Source organism: Podarcis cretensis (assembly GCF_951804945.1).
Source record: "Podarcis cretensis genome assembly, chromosome: 6".
Lineage (NCBI taxonomy): Eukaryota > Metazoa > Chordata > Lepidosauria > Squamata > Lacertidae > Podarcis > Podarcis cretensis.
Window position 1 is genome coordinate 83508769 of NC_137175.1, and position 27708 is coordinate 83536476.

General features: G+C 42.6%; 2 protein-coding genes across 12 annotated transcripts in view; one reads left to right on the forward strand and one right to left on the reverse strand.

The window, feature by feature from the left end:
* NEK7 (NIMA related kinase 7) overlaps positions 1–11608 on the reverse strand; it is a 96581-nt gene extending 84973 nt beyond the window's left edge. The window contains exon 1 of one of the 5 annotated variants that reach the window (XM_079981695.1): positions 11400–11604. The gene's annotated coding sequence lies outside the window, so the exon portion shown is untranslated. Of the gene's footprint in view, positions 1–7907; positions 7928–11252; positions 11359–11399 lie in introns of those variants that run through there. The other 4 variants (XM_079981692.1, XM_079981693.1, XM_079981694.1 and 1 more) reach the window with 4 other exon arrangements.
* A 55-nt stretch (positions 11609–11663) lies between these two features.
* The window catches only part of LOC307218877 (uncharacterized protein), a 31703-nt gene continuing 15658 nt past the window's right edge, over positions 11664–27708 (forward strand). For 4 of the 7 annotated variants that reach the window (XR_013840059.1, XR_013840060.1, XR_013840061.1 and 1 more), the window contains exons 1-2: positions 22937–23067; positions 26886–26998. Coding sequence is in view for 1 of the 7 variants with exons in the window: in XM_079981826.1 (XP_079837952.1) it covers positions 23008–23067; positions 26886–26998 (173 nt within the window). In the remaining 6 variants the exon portion in view is untranslated. Of the gene's footprint in view, positions 11805–22936; positions 23068–24671; positions 25328–26885; positions 26999–27708 lie in introns of those variants that run through there. The other 3 variants (XR_013840057.1, XR_013840058.1, XR_013840062.1) reach the window with 3 other exon arrangements.

The window sequence follows — 27708 nt, forward strand, 5'->3', positions numbered from 1 at the left end:
ACAAGGCGCGAGGTTTCTATGACAGGAAAGGCGTGAAGGGGTAATATTACTTCGATCGCCACAGCCAACTGGAGCGGCAGCGACGCTCACGCTTAGCAGGCCGCAGACTCTGCGGGGCACAAACAGACCGCCTTCAGCCTCCCTCCCAGCTGTAGGGCGGGCTCAGTGGGAGGAGGCAAACAGACTACGGAGACCCCGTGGCTCGCCACTGCGAGGAGCTGCAACTGTCAGAGCATGTATGGCGGCAAGTACCATATAGTGGTACCTCGGGTTACATACGCTTTAGGTTACAGACTCCGCTAACCCAGAAATAGTGCTTCAGGTTAAGAACTTTGCTTCAGGATGAGAACAGAAATCGTGCTCTGGTGGCGCGGCGGCAGCAGGAGGCCCCAATGGCTAAAGTGGTGCTTCAGGTTAAGAACAGTTTCAGGTTAAGTACGGACCTCCGGAACAAATTAAGTACTTAACCCGAGGTACCACTGCATTAATTTATTTATATATTTAATTGCTATATTTCATGTATAAGACGACCCACGTTTTCAAACTTAAAAAATGGGGCCTCATCTTATACACGGAAAAGTATGGTATTTAGTGCCGCTCTACACTAGTTTCATTTACCAATTTTAATGCATGTCCTCAGTTTTCAAAATCAACAAGAAAATCTGTAGCACATGGTCCAACTGCATTGGCTAATAGTTTCCAGGCCCAATTCAAAGCATTGCTTTATACCTATAAAGCCTTAGGTGGCTCAGGACCCCAATACCTCAAGGTCTGCCACTCACCACATGAATTGACCCAGACCCTGCAATTGTCATCTGAGGCACTTCTCCATAAGCCTCCTCTACAGGAGGTCTGGAAAGTAGCAACCCAAGAACAGTTTTTTCAGTGGTGGCTCCTCACTTGTAGGATGTTCATCCCAGGGAGGCTTACCTGGCGTCACTACATATTTTACCGTGCAAAAACGCTTCTTTTTTGCAGACCTTTGGCTTTTAATTACCTGCGGTCTCATTCAGCGCATGAGCTGTCTGAATTTTGTCTTTTACAAATAGGGTTGTCTTTTGGATTTTTCTTTGTATTGTTTCATGCTGATTTTAATGTGTGTGTATTTATTTACTATAAGTCACTTTAATTTACTTTTATAAAAACAATTAACAGGTTACAATAAATAATAATAAATGGTTTGAAATGTTCTGCATTATGTGCCTTGACTCACTTGTGCCTTTTAGAACTAGCCAGTGTGGTGTAGTGGTTAAGACCGGTAGTCTTAACCGGGTTTGCGTCTCCGCTCCTCCACATGCAGCTGCTGGGTGACCTTGGGCCAGTCACACTTCTCTGAAGTCTCTCAGCCCCACTCACCTCACAGAGTGTTTGTTGTGGGGGAGGAAGGGAAAGGAGAATGTTAGCCGCTTTGAGACTCCTTTAAGGGAGTGAAAGGCGGGATATCAAATCCAAACTCTTCTTCTTCTTCTTCTATGCGATCCTATTCTTCCAGCACCCAAGTGATTAGTTCCTTCTCTCTCTTCCCTACTGACAGGAGATTAGACTGAACAACTTACTGGCCATCAGTTTCCTCTTCCAATATTGCACTAACATAAAATTCTATAAGTCAGTTCACATAACACAGTAAGTCAAACTATGGTTTAGTGAGATCACACAAATGTGTAGGCTCCCAGAGAAGAGTTTGTAGCCACTTTTCTACTCCTCAGTCCTATTTACTGCTATGCCATGCTAAACTAAGCCAAGGTTTGGCATAGCATGTTGTTCAGTCTAAACCAGGACCCCTGGTTAACCTCTCTCGGTACTAACCACAAGCCATTACCAAGAAGGAACTATGGCTTAGTGCAACGCAGTAAAAAGGACCAGGGAAGAACTAAGTGTGAGCTCCTCTCCAAAAGCCCACACAATCTCACTGACTAAGTAAGTAGTTTAGCTTACTGTGTAGTGTGAACAAGGTCTATGATTGCTTTGCATCAGCTTTATTAATTAATTTTAGTACAAAACTGCAGGAGTGTAGGATAGTAAATGAATTTAAGCACTCCGTTCTAGTGGGAACCTAGCGTTTTCAGCACCAGTATTCATGTCCCAGAACTTATGAACTAATAGTTTTTAAAAAGAATACCTTTGAACATGTGGTTTATAGGATTTAATTGGGTCAGTTTTCACTGCCAGACCCAAACATCAGAACATGTGATGTGATAGACGAAATAAGAATATTGCAAACATGTTTAACGGTGCTTTCCCCACATCTATTTGAGTATCTTGAAGGATATGTCCTTGTGAACATAGAATGCATGGGCACAAGCAAAGTTATCTTGGCTTTTAAAAAAAACAACCCACTAAAGTCTTTAGCTTATAATTTAGATAACTGTGATTTGAACACCTACATTATTCTGTTAGAGTAGACAGCCTTTAACAACTTCAATGTCGCCAGTCCTTCAGATTTTGTACAATTCAAAATATGGCTTCAGACAAAAGAAATTAATGGCTAACCAGGAATTTAGGATATTAGTAATATGTGAAGCTGACATATAGCAAGACCTGCTCTTTCATGCAACCACAATGTGATACTTCTTTTAATTAGATTATCGTAACACTCTAAAAAAAATTTGATGTCAAAGTAATTTATTTTTAAAAACACCTTTGGCTAAGCTAAATTTAAGGCTCCAAAAGTGAGACGGTTTTTGCAGATTTCAATTTAGTTTCTAAGCCATAACTCAAAACAATCATTTATTTACTCTTACATCATTGTGGGTCAAGGCTTCCTTGTGCAGAACACAGTTGCATTTTACATTAGTGGCAAGACTGGAAAAAAATGACTTAATTAATGTAAACACCATCTCAACAATTTTTAAAAACTTATAAAAGCACTTTCACTGTTACAGAGTAAAAGCAGGGGACTCAACCTATGTTCTTTACTCACTGTTGGTGCCAATGGAAGTTTCCCTCTTAAGGCAAACAATAATTGCAGGAGGGAGTTCATCAAGATGATTTTTACCTGCTTCCTTGCACATAGTCTCAATACCTCCCCAGCAGCAGCTACTTACTCCTCCTTGTTTAATTATCTAGATTGCTAAATGCTGGTGTACAGTAGTAGCTAAGAGACTATGCTATGAATCAAGAAATCCTCACTTTGAATCTTATCTCTGCCATGAGTTTCCTGGGTAGCTTTAGACAAGCTACACACACATTCAGCCTCAATCTCTCATTTGCAATATGGGAATACCAATACTGTCTTAACTTACAAAGCTGTTGGAAGAATTACAACAAGAAATTGTAAATGAAGTGCTTTGAACAATCTAATCACATTATATAAATGCTAAATATTATGATTAAAGGCATCCCCAGGTTAAAAAGAGCCATGGACCTTTTGGGGAAAGGTAATGATGAGCACTGATACTTCAAAAGACTGTCTGAAGCAAAACATAATTTTTTTTTGGGGGGGGGGGGGTTCTTACAAGCCCAAATCAGTGGGTGTTTACTCTGAGGAAAGCCCCACTGTATTCAGCGGGGCCTGTTCTCAAGCTCAGCTTGATTTTGGAAACATGGAAGGTCATTAAATCTACATCTCAGGATATTAAAGCAGCTAGTATATGAAACAGGAGGTCCATTAACAAAAATTATAGGTAAATCAGTTATGTGCAAGGGAAGATGCTGATGACTTACAAAATAACAAATCTACAATCCTATATTTAAGGAAGGGAACAAGAGAGCAATACATGACTCAGCAGATCTGTTAGTTTGACCTGTAAGGTAAAGGTAAAGGTACCCCTGCCCGTACGGGCCAGTCTTGACAGACTCTGGGGTTGTGCGCCCATCTCACTTAAGAGGCCAGGAGCCAGCGCTGTCCGGAGACACTTCCGGGTCACGTGGCCAGCGTGACATCGCTGCTCTGGCCAGAGCCAGAGCCAGAGCCGCACACGGAAACGCCGTTTACCTTCCCGCTGGTAAGCGGTCCCTATTTATCTACTTGCACCCGGAGGTGCTTTCGAACTGCTAGGTTGGCAGGCGCTGGGACCGAGCAGCGGGAGCGCACCCCGCCGCAGGGATTCGAACCGCCGACCTTTCGATCGGCAAGTCCTAGGCGCTGAGGCTTTAACCCACAGCGCCACCTGTGTCCCTAGTTTGACCTGTACCCTAGGACAAATGTTAAAATAAATATTCAAATCAAGACTTGCAAGAATATGAAGGCTTGCCTCTCTGCCTATGCTCCTATTCATATATTATGACCTATTTATTAACTGGATGGTCTTCTGCAAGTGCCATCACCATCCGAGATGAGGTCGCTGGCTACCAGAGTCCCAGTTGGGGAACAACTGCTCCAAAGATGTTCATCTGATACCTACAGTTTTGCTAAGCTTTTTGGATACAGTTTTATTCCTGCAGTTATAATCTACTTCTAGGATTTTGTAGCATTTGGCTTATTGTTATTTTTGTATTTATATTGAGCAGAACTTAGTTGGATACAGTAGATGCACTGAAATTTATAGACTTAAGTTAGCCATGCCCATTGATTTCAGTGAGTCTACTTTAAAGATAATTAACGTTGGACCCAACTCATTTTACTTGTTTTACTTTTGTTAAACCACACTGTTAATATAACATAAAGAAGTACATAAGGCAAAGAGCTGCCCCACTGCCTGTCTACCCCTAGTCTTGTGTCCTCTACATCTTCCACCTCTGAACACTACTTCCCTAATATACAACCTTTAACAACTGATATATGCTGTTCTCTATAATCCAAATGAAAGCACACTGTAAAGGTCCATCTTAGTTCTTAAACTGTCAGACTTAAATGTTTATTATTTAAGAGCATGTGCCTTTTTATACATTAGCAACATAGCATTGAACTAATCTTCTTAGTTGGCCCCAATCTACAGAGAAAGAGGTCTTGGACTGGGGGGGGGGGGGACCAATGGAAAGTTTCGGTGTATAAAAGCCAAGTTGTAAACAAACACAAGACTGTAGAATGTCTTTACTGATTATGAAACATAGAAGTTAAGATAGGCAGCTTAACACAATTTCCATGTCTTTTGCTGCACAAGTGAATTTGTAAGCCCCTTATCTCCTGGCTTAAGCTAAAGGGGTTTTAGTCAAGAGTCTATATGCCTATAGAAACAGAAATTACACTAGTTCATATTCATACCTTCAAGTTTCAGTCTCTGAGAAACTTGTCTCTGTCAAGTAACCTTCCTATGGTGAAAGTGTGCTTGTAAATTCAGCATTACAAGAATACTTAGCAAAAAATTAGTCTCTACCCTAAAAAATATTGGCTTCAAGTAAAAAAGTAATCCAAAAGGACTGCTGCAAGGTACTGAACTCTTATTTCCCAGTTGCTAAAAAAAAGGAAGACAGCAAAGGGTGGGTGTGATAATATCTATAGTTAAAACAGTGACAGAAATGCCAAAACTGCATTACATTAGTGAAGTCTATTTATTCCACCTCTAGAACTGTTGCATTTTATGGTTAGGATTACGTCAGATACCTTCCAGTCTTCTAAAATCTAGCTTACTGTTGATTTAGCAGTTAACCGTTTCAAATGAGTACACAGCAATATTTTATATTTGAGTGTATTCCAGACTCTGCAGCCCTAGAGACTTTTTCATTCAGGCACACACAATGTGGCAACAAAGCTAAATGCTACCCACCTGCCATATGTGGTGCCCCACCAGGGGCTTGATAAACCCATTTTTGCTGTCTGTCTGAGACTACAAAATAGGGGGCTGGCAGGCATCTGGCAGTCCGCAATGCATGAGTAGTGTGCCGTGTTCAGGTCTGAGGGCAGGGTCACAAGTTGCCCAGCCTATTTAAATCTATTTGTTCCCCAACATCTTATGTGTTAATACAAACAGTAAACATTAGGGTCCTTCAGCTATTGTTTATTTTCTAACTTCTACAGGAAATAAAACTTTCAGTCTGCTTTAGTTACTGAGGGTTATAATGTAAAAGAAAGTTTAATGCAAAGAAAACCTATTCATTTCCTCACCAACAGTACAGATATTATGGGGAATAAATGACCTTGGGGTGGAAAAGAAACAACACAAGTAGCAGTAGGTAGGAAACTCATTAGCTGAACTAAAAGAACACTGAACAGTACTCCTGCCATGCATCAAAACTTTCTGGAGCATCCAACTGGAACATACAGTACAACAAACCTGGGAGTGGGAGGGAGGCTTGGAAGACTGGGGAAAATAATTTAAATCTTCAGCATCTAAATGGCAATCAATCTAAAGTGTCTTGGAGCACCAGTAAGATACTATTAATATATGCACTGCGATAATGTTACGACTATAAACAAAAGGCTACCAATTCTAAGAGTTCCAAAGTTTCAAAGGCCTTCAGGCATCCTGAAAATTATCAAATACACTTGTTCACTGGAAAACTAATTCCCATTAGTACCAAATAAATGAAGTAAGTGTCACATTCATAGTTGACGTTCCACTATTCGCACTAAGACAACTAGAGACTCAATACAGTATTATCATCATAGTGAGGAAAATACTTTTCATTTCTGAAAAGGCAATAAATGATGGGCTGATTAAAGATGATTAATGGACTTGGGCTTCAATATTTTCCTTTGTTTCTTTGAAACAGAGACACAACGAAATATATTTATCATGTCAAAAAAAAAGTATGCGGTATAAGAATTTTATAATTGGATGAAAAACAGCACTATTGTCACACAAAGAAAGCTGGCAACACATAAATCATTATAAGGAATTTAACATTTTAAGGATATTGGAGAAACCCTTAGGGCTACACGGCAATTTTTAGTGTTCCATTAGTCTGTTACTTTGAAAGGTTTCCCCCTTTTTGGTTGTAAATTCAAATAAACCAAGCTATAATTGAAGATAACATCTATAAGAATGCACACATGATTGCATCCAATATTGCACAATCTGTATCCCTGGTACAATTAAGGCTGTACCCCAACGCAGAATTAGGTGTGCCAAAACCTCTGGATTTAAAAGAGTGGCAATCCTAATCGTGCCTACTGAGAACTAAACTCCACTGTATTCAATGAGACTTGCCCCTAGGTAAGTGTGTACAGGACTGCAGCCTTAGGCATGGCTAACTCTGCATAGGATTGGACTGAAGAGAGATTAGGTAAAATCCAGTTCTGTTTTGTTATAACATCTCTGCTGGAACACAGGCCTCTAATATTGTTGTACAATGATCCTAAATATTTTTGGGTAGTAGTCAGCCAAGTTATACTCAGAACAGACCCACTGAAATTAATGAACATGCATAAGTTTGATGTATTAATTTCAATGGGTCCACCTTAAATAAAACATAAAGGTAAAAAGGGACCCCTGACCATTAGGTCCTGTGGTGATCGACTCTGGGGTTGCGGCGCTCATCTCGCTTTATTGGCCGAGGGAGCCGGCATACAGCTTCTGGTCATGTGGCCAGTATGACTAAGCCACTTCTGGCGAACCAGAGCAGCGCATGGAAACGCCGTTTACCTTCCCGCCGGAGCGGTACCTATTTATCTACTTGCACTTTGATGTGCTTTCGAACTGCTAGGTTGGCAGGAGAGGGACCGAGCAACGGGAGCTCACCCCGTTGCAGGGATTCGAACCGCCAACCTTCTGATTGGCAAGTCCTAGGCTCTGTGGTTTAACCCACAGCGCCACCCGTGTCCCAAATAAAACATAGTTGAACATAATTTGTAGTAAATTAAGTAAACTATTAATTACTTTTCAGTACTTTACCTAGTGAACAATTCAACTCTTTATATGCTTACTTAAAAACCCCACTGAGTGCAAGATTACAATCCTATGCAATTTACTCAAGAGTTAGCCTCACTGAGCTTAGTAGCAGCATAGCTTCAAGCTGTAAGTTTTTTCAGTACCAGATATAAATCCTTAGTTTTGTTTTGTTTTTTATTCCTGAGTTCCCACACTTACATCATAACACATTGTTGATATTTCTGGTTTTCCTCTCTGCCTTCTTCAGCTAAATGGGAACTTCTGGAAGGCTCATCTCTCACCAGAAAATGAGAGATGTGCTGTCACTGGAACATCTATTCACCAGGAATAGAATCCAAAAAAATGAAGACACTAAGAGCCAATCATTTTTAAATACACTACCTTTAAAAGTGGTAGTAAGGGAATGGAAAGAAAGGGAATGGTGAGGAAAGAGGTGTAAGAAATCTCACCTTGTACCTCAACTGTTAGTGAAGTTAACAGACAACCATCTTTCTTAAAATGCTACAGAGTCCAGGCCCTTTAGTATCCTGCACAATCAAGAGTGTTCAGCCACCAAAGATGATCTTGCTTAAAGAAGCAAAGATGCTTGCTTAAAATGAATTTAAGGGTCTGCCTACACAACCACTTACAGTGTCACAATTTCCTGTCTTCAACTTTCCATTAATTTACATCATGTTTGTTATGCGCTAAAATTGACTGCAGCCAATTCGCTGTCTGTAACCACCAGCAGTTCAACAAGCCACCTGAGACTGAAAACGTGATTGATGGACTGTTTACAGCTTTGGTGAGTTACAATGTACATGATGAAAAAGCTACTCTAAATAAACTAGAGTAAACACAATTAACAAGTCATTTCCATGAGATCTTGAACCGAGGTACCAAGGTCATGAAAGAACTTCATCATGTGTACTTGACTTCCATGGAAGCATCTCAGAGATGACTCACCCTTCCGTACTAAGCAACAGGCAATCTACTTTATAAGCACGCATCTCAGAGGGCTTTTGGCCTATACTGGCAGAAAGCTACTGCCACAAAAGACTGTAGAAAACACTTGGAATTACTTCTTTGTTTCCTTTGGTATTGGGGAAACAAGCACATCTGTATTTAAATACCACAGGTCTGTATAATTTTCAGCATCTTATGCAGCTCTGGCTCCTCGACATTTCAGAACATCAATACCTTGTTTATAAATGGCAAAGTTATTCAGCTGATGCTAAAGCAAGAAAACTCATGTTCTGTGCAACGAGATATAGAGGTGGAAGCTATGCAACCAGTAATAGGGCAAATTCAGCTCTTTAACAGTAACTAAAACATAGCAATAACTTGCAAACAGGAAGATGAGAAGTATGATTTTCCTCCAGATAAATAATTCACTGATTTATACATGCACAAACAACACAGGATGGGTATATTTAAGACTGTACTTTACAGCATAGTCTAAGCTTATTGAATGTTGTAATCCTTACCTCACTTAACTGGAAGTATAACCCCACTGAATTCAACTGGGCTTACTTCAGACCAGGCAGTTAGGGCTAAACTGTAAGATCAGTAAAGTCTCTTGCTGCAGTGTAACCGCTAACCAGCGTAACATTGCTGCAGGTTTACATTAAAAGGGTTTTAAATACTACCACAGACATTTAGCAACGGCACAATGCCACCACCAATACTTATACCCACAAGCCCAGCTGGGAAACTGAAGGGAAGGGTGGAGATATTATAATCAAAGAACTGTAGAGTTGGAAGGGACCACGAGGGTCATCTAGTCCAACCCCCTCAACACAAGAATGTTTTGCGCAACATGGGACAACCCACAATCCTGAGATTAAGAATCCCATGCTCTACCGACTGAGCTATCCCAGTGTACATCCAGTGTATAACAGAGTACAAGCCCATAAGTCAGCGCATCCCAATTTAGATTACAGGGCTACCTGGGAGGCAGAGGGGAGAAATTGCTACCTTATGCATCTTAAAAAGCAGAGACATCACCTTGCCAACAAAGGTCTGTATAGTTAAAGCTATGGTTTTCCCAGTAGTGATGTATGGAAGTGAGAGCTGGACCATAAAGAAGGCTGATCGCCGAAGAATTGATGCTTTTGAATTATGGTGCTAGAGGAGGCTCTTGAGAGTCCCATGGACTGCAAGAAGATCAAACCTATCCACTCTTAAGGAAATCAGCTCTGAGTGCTCACTGGAAGGACAGATCCTGAAGCTGAGGCTCCAATACTTTGGCCACCTCATGAGAAGACTCCCTGGAAAAGACCCTGATGTTGGGAAAGATGGAGGGCACAAGGAGAAGGGGACGACAGAGGACAAGATGGTTGGATAGTGTTCTCGAAGCTACCAGCATGAGTTTGACCAAACTGCGGGAGGCAGTGGAAGACAGGAGTGCCTGGTGTGCTCTGGTCCATGGGGTCACGAAGAGTCGGACACGACTAAACGACTAAACAACAACATGCCAATGCACTTTTGAGTCACGCAAAAAATAAATAAATATGAATTTGCACCAAAGAAAAAGATATGACAGCAGGGAAAGGGCTGCTGGTGTCTTTTGCGAACCATGCTACGGGGCCCTCACCCCAACCCTGCCTTCTGGACTACAAGCATCACCACCAGCATCAGAAATCCTTAGGTTGCCTGAGGAAGAAATCATGGGTCTTGAAGCTTGCTCGGTGCTTCACTGTGGGGGCGCCTCCACACAGTGGCGTAGCGTGGGGGGTGCAGGGGGGGGGCGGCCGCACCGGGCGCAACATCTGGGGTTAGGGCAAATCCACGGGTTAGGGGGCGCAAATCCACGGGTTAGGGGGCGCAAATTATTTGCCTTGCCCCGGGTGCTGACAACCCACGCTATGCCACTGCCTCCACACGCCACACTTGGAAGTCTGCTGTTGTCCCACCAATCCCTTGGCACTGCTAACAACCCCCAGCCTGCCATTATAGGGCAAACAGACGCAAAACCCCCCAAGCAAAAAGAGTTTTGGCGCAAGTTCTTATACAACTTCAGTGCAGATGGCCTTCTACCAAGGTTTCAATACGCGCCTATTTACTTATGCAAGGGCCAAAGACGGAGCGGGGTGGGGGGAGGCGAGGAGGTGACTAAGGTTGACAACTCCCCCCCCCAAAAAAAAAGGAGGGGAGCGCCTATGAAGGAAGGGCATTAGGACAGGGGCCAACTCAGAAGGAGACCGCCTTCCCTTTTCCAGAGAACTCTTTTCTCCAAAGCGCGCAAGCGCAGTCGCTTCCTCCCCCCCCCCCCCACCCCGCATCTCCACACAAACACACCCTCGACTTACTTACAACTAGCGCGTGAAGCGGTGGGGGTGGGGGGGGGAGGGTAGAGGGAAGGAAACGGCACTGACGGCGACCAATGAGAGGCGGGGACGCCGTACGAAGCAGCCAATGGAGATCGCCCGGTGGGAGGGCCGCGCTCACGAGCAGGTCCCGGGCGAAGTATCTGTGGCTGGAGCGAGCGCGCGGGCGCCGAGGCCAAGAAGAAAAAGAGAAGAGGGTTGATGGGGTTCTTTTTTGAGGGCGGGGGCCGTTTACCGAGCGGGGCCTGCGAACTTCTCCTCAGCCGTTTCCTCGCGCGGCGTCATTTCTCCCTCAGCAGTAGCAGCAGCCTCCTCCACCCACCAAGCGCGCGCCCGCCACCCCGCCACCCCCCCCTCCCCTCGACTCGGTACTTTCGGTTACCTCAGAAGGCTGGGCAGGCGTCGGTTTCAGTTATTTTTTAAATCTCCCTCAGGCAGGGACGCGGCAGTACGTGGGAGGGGAGGGTGAGGGTTTTGTGTGGAGAAGGAGCGCAGCCCTCAGCCAACCTCTTTTTTTTTTCCCTTCCTCCTCCTCGCTCGCTCTCTCGCTCTTGCGTCTCCTGGTGCCGCCGCTGTCAAGGCTGTAAACATCCCGGCATCCCCGAGGACAAGAAGGCGGGGCCGGGCGCACCGCCTACCGGCCCTGCCTCCTTCCCAGCCGCCGGCCGGCCCGTCCGTCGCCCGGCAGGCTGACTAGCTGGCCGTCGCCGGCTCCCCGCGCGCGCGCGGTTACTACACACGCGCGGAGAGCCCGTCCTGGCCGCCGCCAGAAAAAGGAGGCAAAAAGGTAACCGTGACTTCGCCTTACAAAAAAAGTTGGGGGCGCGAGAAAGGAAGGGAAATAGCGCGGGGAAACGGCTCCACGACGTTTCTTTTCTCTGTCGCAGGCACACGCGTACACACGTTATGGGCTTCACGCGTCATCCTGCCTCAGTAAGGACTCCCTCCTCCTGATAGACTGGTTCGGTTCATGACCTAGGAACCGACTCTTAGGGGCCGAGGGGGAGTGTCTAGAGCCACCCCAATAACGTATTCCCCCCAAAAAAGTTGCCATTCCAATGGTGTGCGTGTACCACGTCATATGATCGATTATGCTGGGAAGGGCTTCCCCCCCCCCCATTATTTTATTCAAGTTGGCATCCCTGGATCATGACATTTAGAGCAGGCAGCTTGCTTCTCCTTAACCATCACCCCTACCCCAGTCAATACACACGTGATTGTCCCTCCGTGAATGTGTGCACTTTGCAAAGGATGCTTCCCCCCGGGCTAGAAATACAGTGGTACCTCGGGTTACATATGCTTCAGGTTACATACGCTTCAGGTTACAGACTCCACTAACCCAGAAATAGTACCTCGGATAAAGAACTTTGCTTCAGGGTGAGAACAGAAATCGTGCTCCAGCAGTGTAGCAGCAGCAGGAGGCCCTGTTAGCTAAAGTGGTGCTTCAGGTTAAAAACAGTTTCAGGTTAAGAACGGACCTCCGGAATGAATTAAGTACTTAACCCGAGGTACCACTGTATCCCCAAATGCCCCATCTCCGCAGCAGTGGGTTCTGTCTCCCCAGTTTCCTGGCTTCAGAGGCAGATTGCACCTTACAGCAAGGTTTCCCAAACTTGGGTCTCCAGCTGTTTTTGGACTACAACTCCCACCATCCCTAGCTAAGCAGGACGAGCAATTGGGGATCATGGGAGTTGTAGTGCAGAAGCAGCTGGAGACCCAAGTTTGGGAAACCTTGCCCTACAGTGTTTCTCAAACTTGGATCCTCATCTGTTGTTCCCACAGGTCCTGATAGCTAGAGACGATGGAAGTTGTAGTCCAACAACAGCTGGGGACCCAAGTTTCAGGCAGTTGGAGGATTGAAAAAGTTCAGCCAACTCTTATTTCAGATCTGGGGTGTATTCAGTTTTACAGTTTCCCTTCATTGGACTAGTTCTGCACATCCTTCCCAGCAGTTTAAACTGCAGATACATTTGCTTTGGCTATGCCGCTGGTGATTCCTGTAGCAGCACAGCTGGGTTTTTAAAAGGGCGGTCAGCCGAGAGCCAGCTGAATGCAGCACAGTATACAAATATTTAGACAAGCAGGTCTGTCTCTCACATACTGCAAGAAAGACCGGTCTTACATTATTGTGCCCTCAATAATAAAGTGGAGCTGCCTTCACATAGTTTTATAAGTCCATATATAAGTTTGTGTCTAAACCTATTGAAATCACTAGGCTTAAATTAGTCTAATTATACATAGGATTGAAGTCATAATAGATTGAGAGTGTGCAACTACACAAGTATAATATATGAAGTGAATATATGCCTGTTAAGGTTTTTGTATATGGCAGTGAGTCAAAGTCTCAATCACATGTATAAAATGGAACAGACAAATACAGTTCCTTCAACTCGGTTGCACCATTTTTTTCAGCCTTCGGTTCTCAAATGTTGTTGAACAACAACTATCAGGCTCAGTCATTTTGGTCAATGGCCAGAGATGATAGGAATTGTAGTCCCAACAACTTCTGGGGACCTATGCTTTCAATGTATATACCATACCTATACCATATGGTGTGAAATGACCTTGTGACATAATGAACACAAAATAAATATGCTGAAATGCAGCTTCCAAGTTAACACAAAAGCAAGAATGTACAAATGTATACAGTGGATAAGCATAGGTAAAGGTAAAGGTACCCCTGCCCGTACGGGCCAGTCTTGACAGACTCTGGGGTTGTGCGCCCATCTCACTTAAGAGGCCAGGGGCCAGCGCTGTCCGGAGACACTTCCGGGTCACGTGGCCAGCGTGACATCGCTGCTCTGGCAAGCCAGAGCCGCACACGGAAACGCCGTTTACCTTCCCGCTGGTAAGCGGTCCCTATTTATCTACTTGCACCCGGAGGTGCTTTCGAACTGCTAGGTTGGCAGGCGCTGGGACCGAGCAGCGGGAGCGCACCCCGCCGCAGGGATTCGAACCGCCAACCTTTCAATCGGCAAGTCCTAGGCGCTGAGGCTTTAACCCACAGCGCCACCTGCGTCCCATTGTGGATAAGCATACCCACCTGTAAAACATGTCTCCCTGGTGGTAACATTATTTATTTATTTATTTGTTATATTTTTATCCCCGCTTTCCTCCAGAGAGCTCAAGACGGCATACATGGTTCATTCCCTTCCCATTTTATCCATATAACAACACTCAGGTTAAGCTGAGCAGCCATGACTGGCCCAAGGTCACCCAGTGAACTAGATAGCTGAGTGGGAATTTGAACCCTGTTCTCCCAGGTCCTAGTTCACATTCAAACCACTACAGTTTATTGTACCTCTGCATATCTACAAAGCAGTTAACTTACCAGTAGAAGGCATGTGATTGAAGGCCATATCTGGAGAAAACTTGTCACAGCTTGCTTATGGAAGAATGGGCCTCAGAAGCAAATTGTCCAACAACCAACTTTTAATTCATAATGAAACATTAATTCCATTGACAAGTAATGCACATTTCTCTTTCTTAAATCCGACTACAGGAGCTAATGAATAAAAGGAAGTAGTACTATGAAAATGAGAACTGTTTCTACTGCATTTTCAATTTAGCAAGCAAAAATAATAATATTTCAGTTCAGTGAGAGAAATATATTCCCCACAACAAAGCATCTTACAGATCTGGGAAGCATTTAAGCAAGTTTGTAGAGAGATGAATGAATACCTTTCAGTATTTAAATGAGGTTTATTTCTTCACTTTCTCTCATGAAAATATCCCTTCTGGCCCCCTCAGCAACCTCTTTCATTTTTAGATCAGCTATTTATGCAGTATAAGCAATGATATTTCTAACAAAGGCCCTGAGGAAATTAGTAAGTCAGTTGGTCTCTCTTCTCTAGAGTTACCAGAATCATCAATAATTCAACAAACGTTCTGTTTAATATAGCATTTAGGTAATTGGGTACAGTTGGCCAAAAGAAATGGACTTGAACATGTTGAAAAGCACTATAGTTCTGGCTTTAGAACCATAGGTTCCACAGCCATATTTTAGAGAGCTTCTTCCTCAACTAAATCACAAAATTAAAGTGTACTTTAAAATCTGAATGCCACTGGTACAAAGAATGATAGACCCACATGTAGAGTCTCATCATGCTTCCACTACAGTTTATAAAGATCCCACGACAGCTGATCAGCTACCAAGAATCATGAAAAATGGGCCACCATTGGTTCATCAATGTGGACAGCAATCTTAAAAACACCGAAAAGGAAGTAAGCTCTATTGAACACAGTAGGATTTACTTCCAAGTAAATATGCTAAGGTTTGTGCAGTTAGTTTCATTTGGAAATAACCAAAGAAGGGAGATAAAAAGTTTGAAAAATATTCTTTGGGTTTTTCCCTCATATATTTGAGTAGCAAGGGGAACGGGTGGCACTGTGGTCTAAACCACCTAGCCTCTTTGGGCCTGCGAATCAGAAGGTCAGCAGTTCCAAGACCATGCAACGGGGTGAGTTCCCTTTGTTCTGGCCTAGCTCCTGACAACCTAGCAGTTTGAAAGCATACCAGCGCGAGTAGATAAATGGGTACCGCTGCAGTATTTAAAATATATTGTTTTAGAAATACAATAATTATATAGGTCTTGTGGAGGGCAGTTAAGTAAACCAGCAAGAAAAGTAGAAGTAGCTATACAAACTACAGGCAGTAATTACTGGAAGACGACCAGAATATCGGTTCGCCAGCTAGTGCTCCTAAACCTCTAAGCTAATTGATTTCAATAGGACTTAGGTGCATCTAATGCTTCTCTGGACTGGGAACAGAAAATATTGGAACTAGTAAGTAAGTCAGCGTGATATTAAATTGATTTCAAAGGGTCTGTTCCAAGTAGGACTTAGTTCGATATCACCCTCAACCTGCAGTGGGTCAAATCATTTAAAGGAAGCAGCATTGACAATGACATGCTTTTGTCATAATTTTGTAGTGATCAGGTCTTGAACGAGGCCTCCTTCTCAGATAATGGCAGTTACTTAGAACTCTGTGCCCATTGTATTGGACAGTGATGGAATAATGACAGTAGTGGAAATTTATGAAACCTAAGGGAAAGGAATTTCCTCATAAATTTGTTTTGGTTTCTCAATGCCTGCGCTTGCTAGAACTTATTATGACATTACATTCAAAGTATTGGATGCAAACAGTTTAATCCCTAAGGACTCAATACCAGTTTTGCTCTGCTGAATAGATGGCAGGCATGCTGGAGGAGCAGTGCAGTCAGTGCATATTCCCTCCACATGGCTAACCATGTAACTTCCATGATGTGACTAGCAATGTGAAACCTTGACCCTGTTCTTAAATGAGAATCTTTCTGTTTTGGAGGGGGCAATGCATTAGGATAATAACAAATAGCACCTTACGTTTCAATATGATATGCCATTACCATTAGGAAGTGGGCTAGGAAATGATTTAGAGGCATATATGGTGGAATTCTACTGCTACTGCTGTGTTAAGTATGTCCTGCAAGCTGCCTAGATAAGAGACCATTCAAATCTTTGAGTATAAAAAATAAGAGCAAGATATACATTTATGGCAGCGTAACCTGTGTACTGGAATGCAGAGGATTTCTGCTTAGCAGAGGATGAGATGATCTAAAATGCAGGGAAGGAGTGGCAGATTGAATCTACTTATCCATAATTAATTTTCTGCAATGGGACTGCATGGCTAGAATTAAAACCTATTGGGTGAATAATGGCTAAAGAGAATCAGTTTCAGGAACAAAAGCATTGAAAGGGTTCTGCACCCCATACCACCAGTCCATGCTGCATTGTATAGGAATTTGACGTGGGTTAAAGCACTGTGCTTCTTGGGCTTGCCGACTGAAAGGTCAGCGGTTCGAATCCCCGCGACGGGGTAAGCGCTCGTTGTTCGGTCCCAGCTCCTGCCAACCTAGCAGTTCAAAAGCAGTAGTGCAAGTAGATAAATAGGTACGGCTCCAGCAGGAAAGGTAAACGGCATTTCTGTGCACTGCTCTGATTTCGCCAGAAGTGGCTTAGTCATACTAGCCACATGACCCAGAAAAATTATCTGTGGAAGCGGACAAATGCCAGCTCCCTTGGCCTGTAAAGCGAGATGAGCGCTGCAACCCCAGAGTTATTCGCAACTGGACTTAATTGTCAGGGGTCCCTTTACCTTTACCTATATTCTCAGTAGTAGATCCAGATTTTGGGTGTCCTTCAGTGAGATGCACTAGCTGCCCCCTGGTAGCCCATCCCCTGCCACCAGGTCAGCTCGCTGCCTTCAGATTCCTCTGTCAGTGACACTTCAGAGCAGCATGGCTCAGACCAAGCAGTATCTCCATCGGACCCTGCTGCCAGGCACCTGAGTTTGAGCCCACTGCTGACTTTTGCCTCTGCTTGATGTGGAAATCAATGTGGGTGTCTTACCTTACAATTTCCATGCTTTTGTGTTTGCCAGTTTTTGAGTGCCTTCTTTTTTCGTTTAAATTGAAAGGGTGGTGGTTGGGTTTTTTTATGTTATCATCGCTTTCATATAAATTATAATTAACCAGTAGACATAGATATGGAATCTTACTTTTTCCTACCTTTCATATGCAGATCCAGATACACAGAGAAGACATTTTAAAAAGACACTTTAGTAATGATTTGCATACGCCCTTGATCTTGAAATTATAAAATTTGACATAAGGTTCATACTTCTAAGTACAATATTTAATGAGATGCAGAATTTTGAAAATGGCAGTGTTCACTAAAACATCTATGTATTGTGGGATTTGTAAGGATGTCTACTCACTGAGGAAAAATTATCTGTCAAAGATCATCAATCAGCAGGAATTTTCACATTAAATCATTATATTTGGTTGGCTAAGAGTGATCATCACCTTGAGATAAGACGAATCAGTTCAGCACAATCTTACATGATAGAAAAACCTCCAGGATAACCCAGTGGTCTAAGATAGCCTTGGAGAGTGGTTGGCAAAAGACTAGGTAGAGATAGCTCCTGTGCTTTTAACAGCTGCATGACAGATAGAAATATAGATGAAGCTCTTCCCATTACATTTATTATAGCAGCTATGATTCCAATTGCCTAACTATGGAATCTTTTTAAGATTCTTATGGTGAATCTTTTGCCACTTAATAATTAAAAAAAATACCCAAAACTTAAGATGAGTTTATATATTGGTTAAATTGACCCATTTCCCCAGACTTTGACTGCATTTCTCAATTATTATTTAAAATCACAAACATGAAAAGTGAACTTTAATAGCAGACTTTATTCACCCTTTTAAAATATGCCTCTTTTGCATCTTTCTGAAAGCAAGATAATCGTGTCATGTTCTGAACTGCACAATGATTGATAGTCTCAGTCCTTGGGTTGCAAACAATTACCTGCTTGAAAGGAAACTGAACAAAACCAGTGTACATTGACATTTAACTTATCTCTATGGTTACAATTTAGTTTTTTAAAATAAATGCATCCGTTTCTGTATCTGACAGTGCCCATTTAAACATACAATTCCATCTTAGAAAATCAGGGACTGTAAGATGTTTCCATATCAAAGGGGCTTTTAACAAAGGTAGAACTGAGGTTTTAAATGTCACAACTTAACTATCCAAGGCCTGGCATGTTTCTCTGACTAAGGTATTTGCATTTTATGAGAAAACACAGCACTGGAAAGCTTAGCCAAATCTACAACAACATGTACGGTACTTGCCTATGACGTTAAACAAAACTATATACTTTATTCACTTAACAAGGCTGCTTCTGAAGTAAATGTTGCTTTATTTACAGTTGGGCTGGTAAGTCATATGAGAAACCATTTATGCCATATTTATGTATATTATGCCTCCATTAATCCTCTGCTCCAGTGGGTAAAATCCAAATGATATTTCCATACAGAAACCTAATTTATAGAATATAGTATAGCAAAACAGCCCAATAATGGAACTGATGAGCCCCACCTTGTGTCATAGAACCACAGAAGTGTAGAGTTGGAAGGGATCATGAGTCAACTCCCTTCAATGCAAGAATCTTTTGCCCAACATGGGACTCCAGCTCATGATCCTGAGATTAAGAGTCACATGCTCTACCAATTCACTATCCCTCTTCAAAACATTCAGCTCATTATTCACTGCTATATAGCATGGAAAGCTCAGTTTTTTTACCAAGGACAAATTAGACACTACATGCAGATACACATAAGATTACAACAACATCCAGGGCTGTGGTGCTTGTGGCCCTCCAGATGTTGTACTCCAAAGCAGCCCCAGCCAGCATCATCAGTTATCAGACTGTAGTTTGTTAAGGCTACCAGGAATTGTAGTTCTGTGAAGCATCTCAACAACTCTCAGCACCCTTAACAAATGACTGTTCCCAGAATTCTCCAATCAGAAGGTGGGTGGTTTGAATCCCCGCAATGGGGTGAGCTCCCATTGCTCGGTCCCTGCTCCTGCCAAACTAACAGTTCGAAAGCACGTCAAAGTACAAGTAGATAAATAGGTACCGCTCCGGCGGGAAGGTAAACAGCATTTCTGTGTGCTGCTCTGGTTGGCCAGAAGCGGCTTAGTCATGCTGGCCACATGACCCAGAAGCTGTACGCCGGCTCCTTCGGCCAGTAAAGCTAGATGAGTGCCGCAATCCCAGAGTCATCCGTGACTGAACCTAATAGTCAGGGGTCCCTTTACCTTTACTTTTTAAGAGCACTTTAAATATATGGTGTGGATATGTTCTGCAGCCTTCACCCAAAATGTTATTTTTATCGAGTGGTAAGCCACTCTGGGGACGCGGGTGGCGCTGTGGGTAAAACCTCAGCGCCTAGGACTTGCCGATCGTATGGTCGGCGGTTCGAATCCCCGCAGCGGGGTGAGCTCCCGTCGTTCAGTCCCAGCTCCTGCCCACCTAGCAGTTCGAAAGCACTCTTAAGTGCAAGTAGATAAATAGGTACCACTTTATAGCGGGAAGGTAAACGGCGTTTCCGTGTGCTGCGCTGGTGCTGGCTCGCCAGAGCAGCTTCGTCACACTGGCCACGTGACCCGGAAGTGTCTCCGGACAGCGCTGGCCCCCGGCCTCTTAAGTGAGATGGGCGCACAACCCTAGAGTCGGACACGACTGGCCCGTACGGGCAGGGGTACCTTTACCTTTACCTTTATTTAAAGGTAAAGGGGTACCTTTACCTTTACCTTTAAGCCACTCTGGGAGCTTTTACAGCTGAAGATATAAATGCTTTGAAAAAGTTACAAATAAAATCACCAAACTGTAGAGTTGGAAGGGACCCTGAGGGTTGTCTAGTTCAGCCCCCTGCAGTGCAGGAATCTCAACTAAAGCATCTATGACAGATGGCCATTAAACCTCTGCTTAAAGACCTCCAGTGAAGGAGAGTCCACTGCCTTCCAAGGGAGTCTGTCCAACTGTGAAACAGCTCTTATCATCAGAACGTTCCTGATGTTTAGTGGTAATCTCCTTTCCTGTAACTTGAATCCGTTGGTTCAGATCCTACCCTACTCTAAAGCAAGAGAAAACAAGCTTGCTCCATCTTCCATGTAACAGCCCCTAGATATCAAAAGATAGCTATCATATCTCCTCTCAGTCTCCTCTTTTCCATGCCAAACTCACCTAGATCCTTTTCACACGTACTACTGGCAAGCCAGGTTTTCCCCATCTTATATTTGTTCAGCTGGCTCTTTCTGCCTATGTGCAGATCCTTCCATTTGTTCCTACTGAAATTCATTTTGTTAGTTTGGGCCCACTTTTCCAATCTGCTAAGATCATATTGAATCGTGCTTCTGTCTTCTGCGGCATTAACTACCCCTCCCACTTTGGTGTCATCTGCAAATTTGATGAGCATCCCCTAAATTCCTGCATCCAAGTCGTTTATAAACAATGGGCCAAGGACAGAACCCCACTTCTCACTTTTTCCAGGATGACAAGGAACCATTAGTGAGCACTCTTTGGCTTTGGACAGTCATCCAACTACAACCCACCTAACAGTTACCTCATCCAGCTCACAGCTTTTCTGCAAGCATTTAATGGGGGAATTTGTCAAAAAGCCTTGCTGAAATCAAGATACACTATGTCTACAGCATTCCCCTGACCCACCAAGCTTGTAACATGGAAAAAGAAGAAGAAGAACCGAGATTCAACCGGCATGTCTTATTTTTGAGAAACCCATGTTGGGTCTTAGAGCATCATTTTCTAACTGCTCATAGTTTAATTATTATGTGAAAGCTACCATATTCTGCATGGTGTAACAAGAGGTTGGGGAACACACCAGGAGACAGGCTGAAAACAGTGCCTTCTGTACAATCTAGAAGTTTTATTTGAGTGAACCTCAAAGTTCCTCCAAAGGTCATGATCTCAATTTGTTTTTGTATAAATATTTTGTAGACACTTATTGTTACACAACAAACATGAAATAAAGAAACCAGTACAAACAGTAACCAGAGTAAATGGAGAGTGGAGTCTTTCAGCTCAGCTGATGTATGCGGTGGTTGCTTTGACCACATGGCTTTGCAACTACTTTTAAGACCTTTCAAGCCCTCATACATGGCAGAAGGGAGAATTCTCTACTATAAGGACAACACTCCATTCTCTATCAGCACGGTTTCCAAAATCTCCAGTGATATATTCATGATCTGTGCACCTTTTAAGTAAAGGATAGAATTTGGATGTTCAGTGTTGGATTAAGCACACAACTATTATATTGTGTCCGCTATGCTGCCCTATGTCTAGAAAGAAACCAAAGACTTTTAGTAACAAAAGTATGGCTGCGAATGTTTACGTTTTGGTTGTATAATAATAATAATAATAATAATAATAATAATAATAATAATAAATTTTATTTATATCCCGCCCTCCCCAGCCAAAGCTGGGCTCAGGGCGGCTAACAACAATCAAAATAATCCAACGATTCTAAAAACATTTCATTATAAAAATTAATTAAAATCAAATTTATGGCAACCAATAAGCAAAATTCTATGCAGATTGCCAGAGGAGGGGGGTCAGGCTGCGCCCTGACCAAAGGCCTGGTGGAACAGCTCTGTTTTGCAGGCCCTGCGGAAAGATGTCAAGTCCCGCAGGGCCCTGGTCTCTTGTGACAGAGCGTTCCACCAGATTGGAGCTGCAGCCGAAAAGGCCCTGGCTCTAGTTGAGGCCAGTTGTATCTGCATTATAGATCAGAACCTAATAGTCTTGCTGTGGCCATGTTAGCTGAATATCAATAATCAGGATGGCTAAGAAGGATTGTGAACAAAATTAAACATATAGGTATCTCACTAAACTCCTTGTACTGCTTATCACAAAATCCTGCATTTGAGATAATTAAATGCAGATTGTTAGACAATGAATTTCAATAACTTAGTAGCCAAATCAAAAATAGCTAGGGTTCCCCCCGATGCCATTTTTACACCTGAAAACCAGGACCTGTCAGGAATTTTCCTGACGTATGGCAAGGCTAGAAATAGCATCAGTGCAAGTCGGGGGATGGTGCAATGTGGACAGCCAATGGCACCTTATCTCTCCCATTTGACCAACCCAAATCAACACAGGTCATACATGCTCGCAAGACTGAATGTGCTACCTTTGGCAATGCTACAGGGGAGATTCCAGAAAATACCACTTGCAGAGAGACTATGCACCTGTAGGCAGAGTCATATAGAATCAGTCATGCATGTTCTTTTGCACTGCCCCTTGTATCAGATGATTTGATTTAAGTTCATTAATCAGTTGGTTGTTAACAGGGAGTGGCATTCAGATGAATGTAAGGTAGCCTTCCTTATTTTTGCTCAGGGTGGGGATAGGATGGAGATAGTAACCAGGTTTCTGCAACAAAATGAGGATTAATGAATGTTATACATTATTTTAATCCCTAGATGCAGATTTTGCCGAGTGATTTTATTGTTCTGAACTTTACTGGAATATTGTCTAGATAACAATAAAGGTTTGAGAATTGGGATAGACTTACATCCCCTGCAATAGCTCTGTGGGTTTTCTGTTTGTATCAAGAAAGAGAAATACAGAAGTGTCAGAGCTGATGACTCTGCTGCATTTATCTAGAATCAGATGCCACTTTACCAGGACTGATACAATCCAGGTGATTTATGCCATAATAGCTGGAGTAATCCCATAGGATATGGCTACCAAGGCTTCTCTTGGTGATTCCTCTTTCTTTGTGATTCTGCTCCCCTTTAAACACAGGTTCAGTTCTCTGTAAGTTCTCTGTTCTCTCAGTGAGCAGATCACAATTTCCAGGGATCAGGTAAATAATTTTTCCCCACCAAAATTGTCACCCATACATTATTTCAGTCAGCAGAGTACTCACAAATGTTTCCCTGTTCACATTGCTTTGAGCATTTGAGACATGCCACTTGTTTTGTTCATAATTCATTTCTTTAAAATTCCTGTGGCTGAGTCGCTAATGAGTTGAGTTCTTGACATTGCCGTTCTTTGAACGTGTAAATCACTATGAAAATATCATTAGAGTCTGTAAAAGGAGTGGAAAGAGAGAAAGCAAAAGCCAGGTATGACTTATTAATTAGGTCAATGTTAAGGATAAAATTGATAACATTGCCAAAAGTTTAGCAGCACTGGAGAAGAAGGAAACAAGTGTTGTGGATGGAACATGCACCCCTGTCCTTCCAAAATCCTGCCTGTCAGAAAAATAATTATTATATGAAAGAAGATGTTCACCTACTGAACTTATTTAACCATTGGTTTTTAGGACCTTTAGCAGTTCGAAAGCACGTCAAAGTGCAAGTAGATAAATAGGTACCGCTCTGGTGGGAAGGTAAATGGCGTTTCCGTGTGCTGCTCTGGTTCACCAGAAGCGGCTTAGTCATGCTGGCCACATGACCCAGAAGCTGTATGCCAGCTCCCTCGGCCAATAAAGCGAGATGAGCGCCGCAACCCCAGAGTCGGTCACGACTGGACCTAATAGTCAGGGGTCCCTTTACCTTTACCTTTAGGACCTTGGAGCTTGGAAAGCCCCTTCTATGGTGGCTCACCTCAGAATATGGTGGCTGTTTTATCCCTTCACATGGCAGATAAACAGCACTTATAATATGTATTCCAGAGGTGATTTGGAAAAGAGATTGGTTTCTCCTGAAGTGCACAGAAGTAATGTTCTGTATATTTCAACCAATTTCAAGCTAGAACTAGGGAAAACTTGGAGAGAGCTTGTACATGTGACTTCATTTTTATTTGGCAGTCCTGGGGAAGGAGAAAGGCTGGCTGGTGTATCAAGAGTTCCATGACAGTATGTATTTTGGATAATGCCCCACATATCATTTACTCTTCCTGTATCACTCTGGCTCTGGAACTATCCTGTGTTGCTTAGATCTAAGCTGTCTTAAAGACTATATTCCCTCATATAAACCTGCCTGGGTTTTGAGATCTTATGGGGAAGCCCTTTTTCAGTTCTGCTACCCTCACAGGCACACTTTATGGGGACACGGAAAAGGGCCTCCTTGGTGGCTGTTCCCAGACTCTGGAACTCCCTCCCTGGAAAAGCTAGACTGGCTCCCTCCTTGTTGTCTTCAATGCAGTTCTCACCACATTTACTTAGAGGTAGCTCTTGCCAATTTCAGCTGGATGTCAACCTTCATGCTACAGCACCAGGGGTGAACCATCTAGTTAGTCCTCTCCTCTTGTCACTTTCCTACTTCTTGGCCTCTACTTTTTTTTTTTCTCACTCTCCATGCCTGCTTTTCGTGAATGGCAGAAGCAGATGCATAAAGGTGTACGGATGAACAAATCTGCCAGTTTCGGCTCTCTCCATTCCCCATTTGAACTTGGGACCTGTTGCATGCAAAGCACACACTCTCCCAATCATACACAACCCTTCCCAATGTTGAAATTAGAAATACAGATGCGAAAATCATGTTTTGCCCATGAGATTAGAGATGGTATAGTGTCATGACAAAAAAATGGCTTTCCACATTTGATCTGTTATACCCCATAACGGTAATAATTTTATATTCTCACAGCATTTGTACCCTCAATTCACTTCTATGACCAAAATTTATAAGACTTCTGAGTCCAGCACTGGGTATGCAAAGCCACATCCAAATTATCAGATTTCATGGTTTGTAGGTGGACATGAGTATAAACTATTCCCACATTAGCATTTTCACTTACCTTGCTTTGCAGGTAGATTGCCCTGGAGAGGAATCGTGGGGAATGCCCTGCCCTCCTAACCGCCATGGATAGGCTGAATTTGAATTCTTGGTTTGGCGGGAACCCAGAAGCCATTGCAACGGCCAAGAGGCATGGCAACGGCCAAGAAGGAAGGGGCATGGCTGCAGTAGGATGCGGAGCCCCATGCTGGGCCACAAACATTGCCCACCATTGGATTGGTGAGCGGCCATTTAGGGCCTCTGAGGGAAATACTAACACTCTTATTTCCTAATTAAACACAAAAGTGTGAAATGTAACCAGATATGTTCACAGTATTTCTTGGGATTTTGATCTCGTGAGGTTAATCAAAGAAAAGGGTTATACAAATTAATTTTTTAATATTTTATTTTATTGCTCTGTGTGCACAATAACTCTCTGGGTTTTCCATTGACCCCCTTTTAAAAATCTTCAAGGAGAATATTTGACTCTGGGGTTGTTTCTTTACCTCCACTGAAGCTTTTTTTAAGAGACTGCTGAAGGTTTGTAATGATGAAGCAAGATTATAAAGAAAAACAGTCATTACTCTTGCAGCCCTTTTTTCTTCAATTAGTATTTCTAATCACATTAGACATGTTTCCAGTATCCAGAGAGGATGCCTGATCCCTACAGCTATCGTGAACCATTAACTTTAATTAAAATTTACAAGTCTAATGTTGTTACATCTGCTAAAAGCATTAACTGCCATGTTAATTACCAAAATGTTAATGTTGCGTTAAAATATGAATGTTCCCTTTTGACAGATCCTCTCTGGTCCCACACTCCACACCCCACCTTGCTGGAACGTGTCCTAAAAACTGCAAAATCTGAAGGAAAAGCATGAGCAGGAACTGAAATAATAAACAATACCAGTAAAATCTTTATCTGAAGATAAAGCTTCCTGGCCAAAAATCTGGCAAAGATCAGTGTCTAAAATAAATACGTAATGATTATTTCATGTCTGACATACTATGTTAGAATTGCAAAACTTTATTTAAAAAATACTCCATAAGGTTGGGATAAATTGCTCCATAGAGGAACTAGATATGTATACTGCATATTCACACAATGTGGATTTTTTGGTTTTATTTTGCAGGCTAATGTAATACATAAGACTTCATTCTCAACTCCTTACAACTTTTAGGGTATTTGAGTTCAGGAGGGAGAAAGAGGAAATAAACCCTCCTTTCATTTATATTACTTTGGGAGTGGGTCTCAGAATTCATATTTGCATGAATTAAATTATATCCCTTGTCTGGGATATAAAGAAAAGTGTTTATTTATGGAATGCATATTCAGATATTAGCCTTCAAGTGCAGGTCTGTTCACACAAAGTTGCAATTTCACAAACAGATTTCCTATGGAAAAGTTACAGAGGAGACTAACCTGGATCACTAGCAAGAGACGCAGACATATCACCAGTTGGCACAGTTCCCACAAAATGTTTGCACAGAAATGAACCTGTAACATATACAAAAAAAAAAAAATCATTATTGTATAAGCATGAAGTATATGCAATGTGCAAGAAAATTCCCTTTCGGTGTGGTGGATCAATCTCCATGCCAGATAAAGTAATGTGGGTAGCAGCCCATACTTTTCACCTACATTCATGTCTGAAGCTATATGAAAACCTAGGATCTGAGCTCTAAGATTGAATTCTTTTCTTTGCCGTTTTGGTCTACTGCAGAGCAAAGATATACACATGGAAGCTCAGGAAACCAAAACCCTGATATTCTAATTCCTTTTCTTCTGATTTTATAGGGTCATATGCATCACTTGATATCTAATTACTCCACAATTGATGGATTGCCACTGAATTGTTCACAGTCCATTGAAAGGCATTATGTTGAAGTAAGCAGAGGCAATAAAGTGAGGTGAGGTGATACAGTTGTTAGTGTCTGTTCTGCAATGACTTCCACCAAAATGGAGAAAACCTTACAGGTGCATAGGAACCAAGCATAGGAAACACAGGTCTCGGTTTATTCCTATACACTTTGAAGCTATCCTCTAACAATGGTTTCCTTCTATGTCTTGACTTGTTCCTACATACTAATTTCACTTGATGCCAAACCATTAAATTATAAACAATAAATATGCATATATAAAACAGTCCTTAGATCAGGCATGAGATGAATTGGATCCTCTTGTGTTGTTGGACCAGCTCCCATCATCACTGATCATTGACCATGCCGGCTAGGGCTAATGGAAGCTGGATTCTAAGAACATCTGGACCGCCAAAAGTTCCCTATCCCTGCCTTCCATTATACACTTTGGTGTAACTGCAGTCTTAGATGTCACTTCTCTAAATGCATTCATATCTTTCAAAAAGTAACACACAAAGTGATTGTGAGAGGAAAGTGCATTCTGGCTGAGGCCCAATGTGGACTTTAAGAAGTAGTAAGGGCAAAAGAAGCAAAATTTTCAGAAGGACAAAAGAAAACCATTTCTTAGTCTAATACAGGCAGTGCCAGAGATGGTGTGAGATTTTCGGAAAGTACTGCTGGTGTTGTTGGGTCTATGGTGGCTCCTTCACACATCCAACCCATCACCTAATGCTGTGGTCACCATGTGATAAACATTCAGG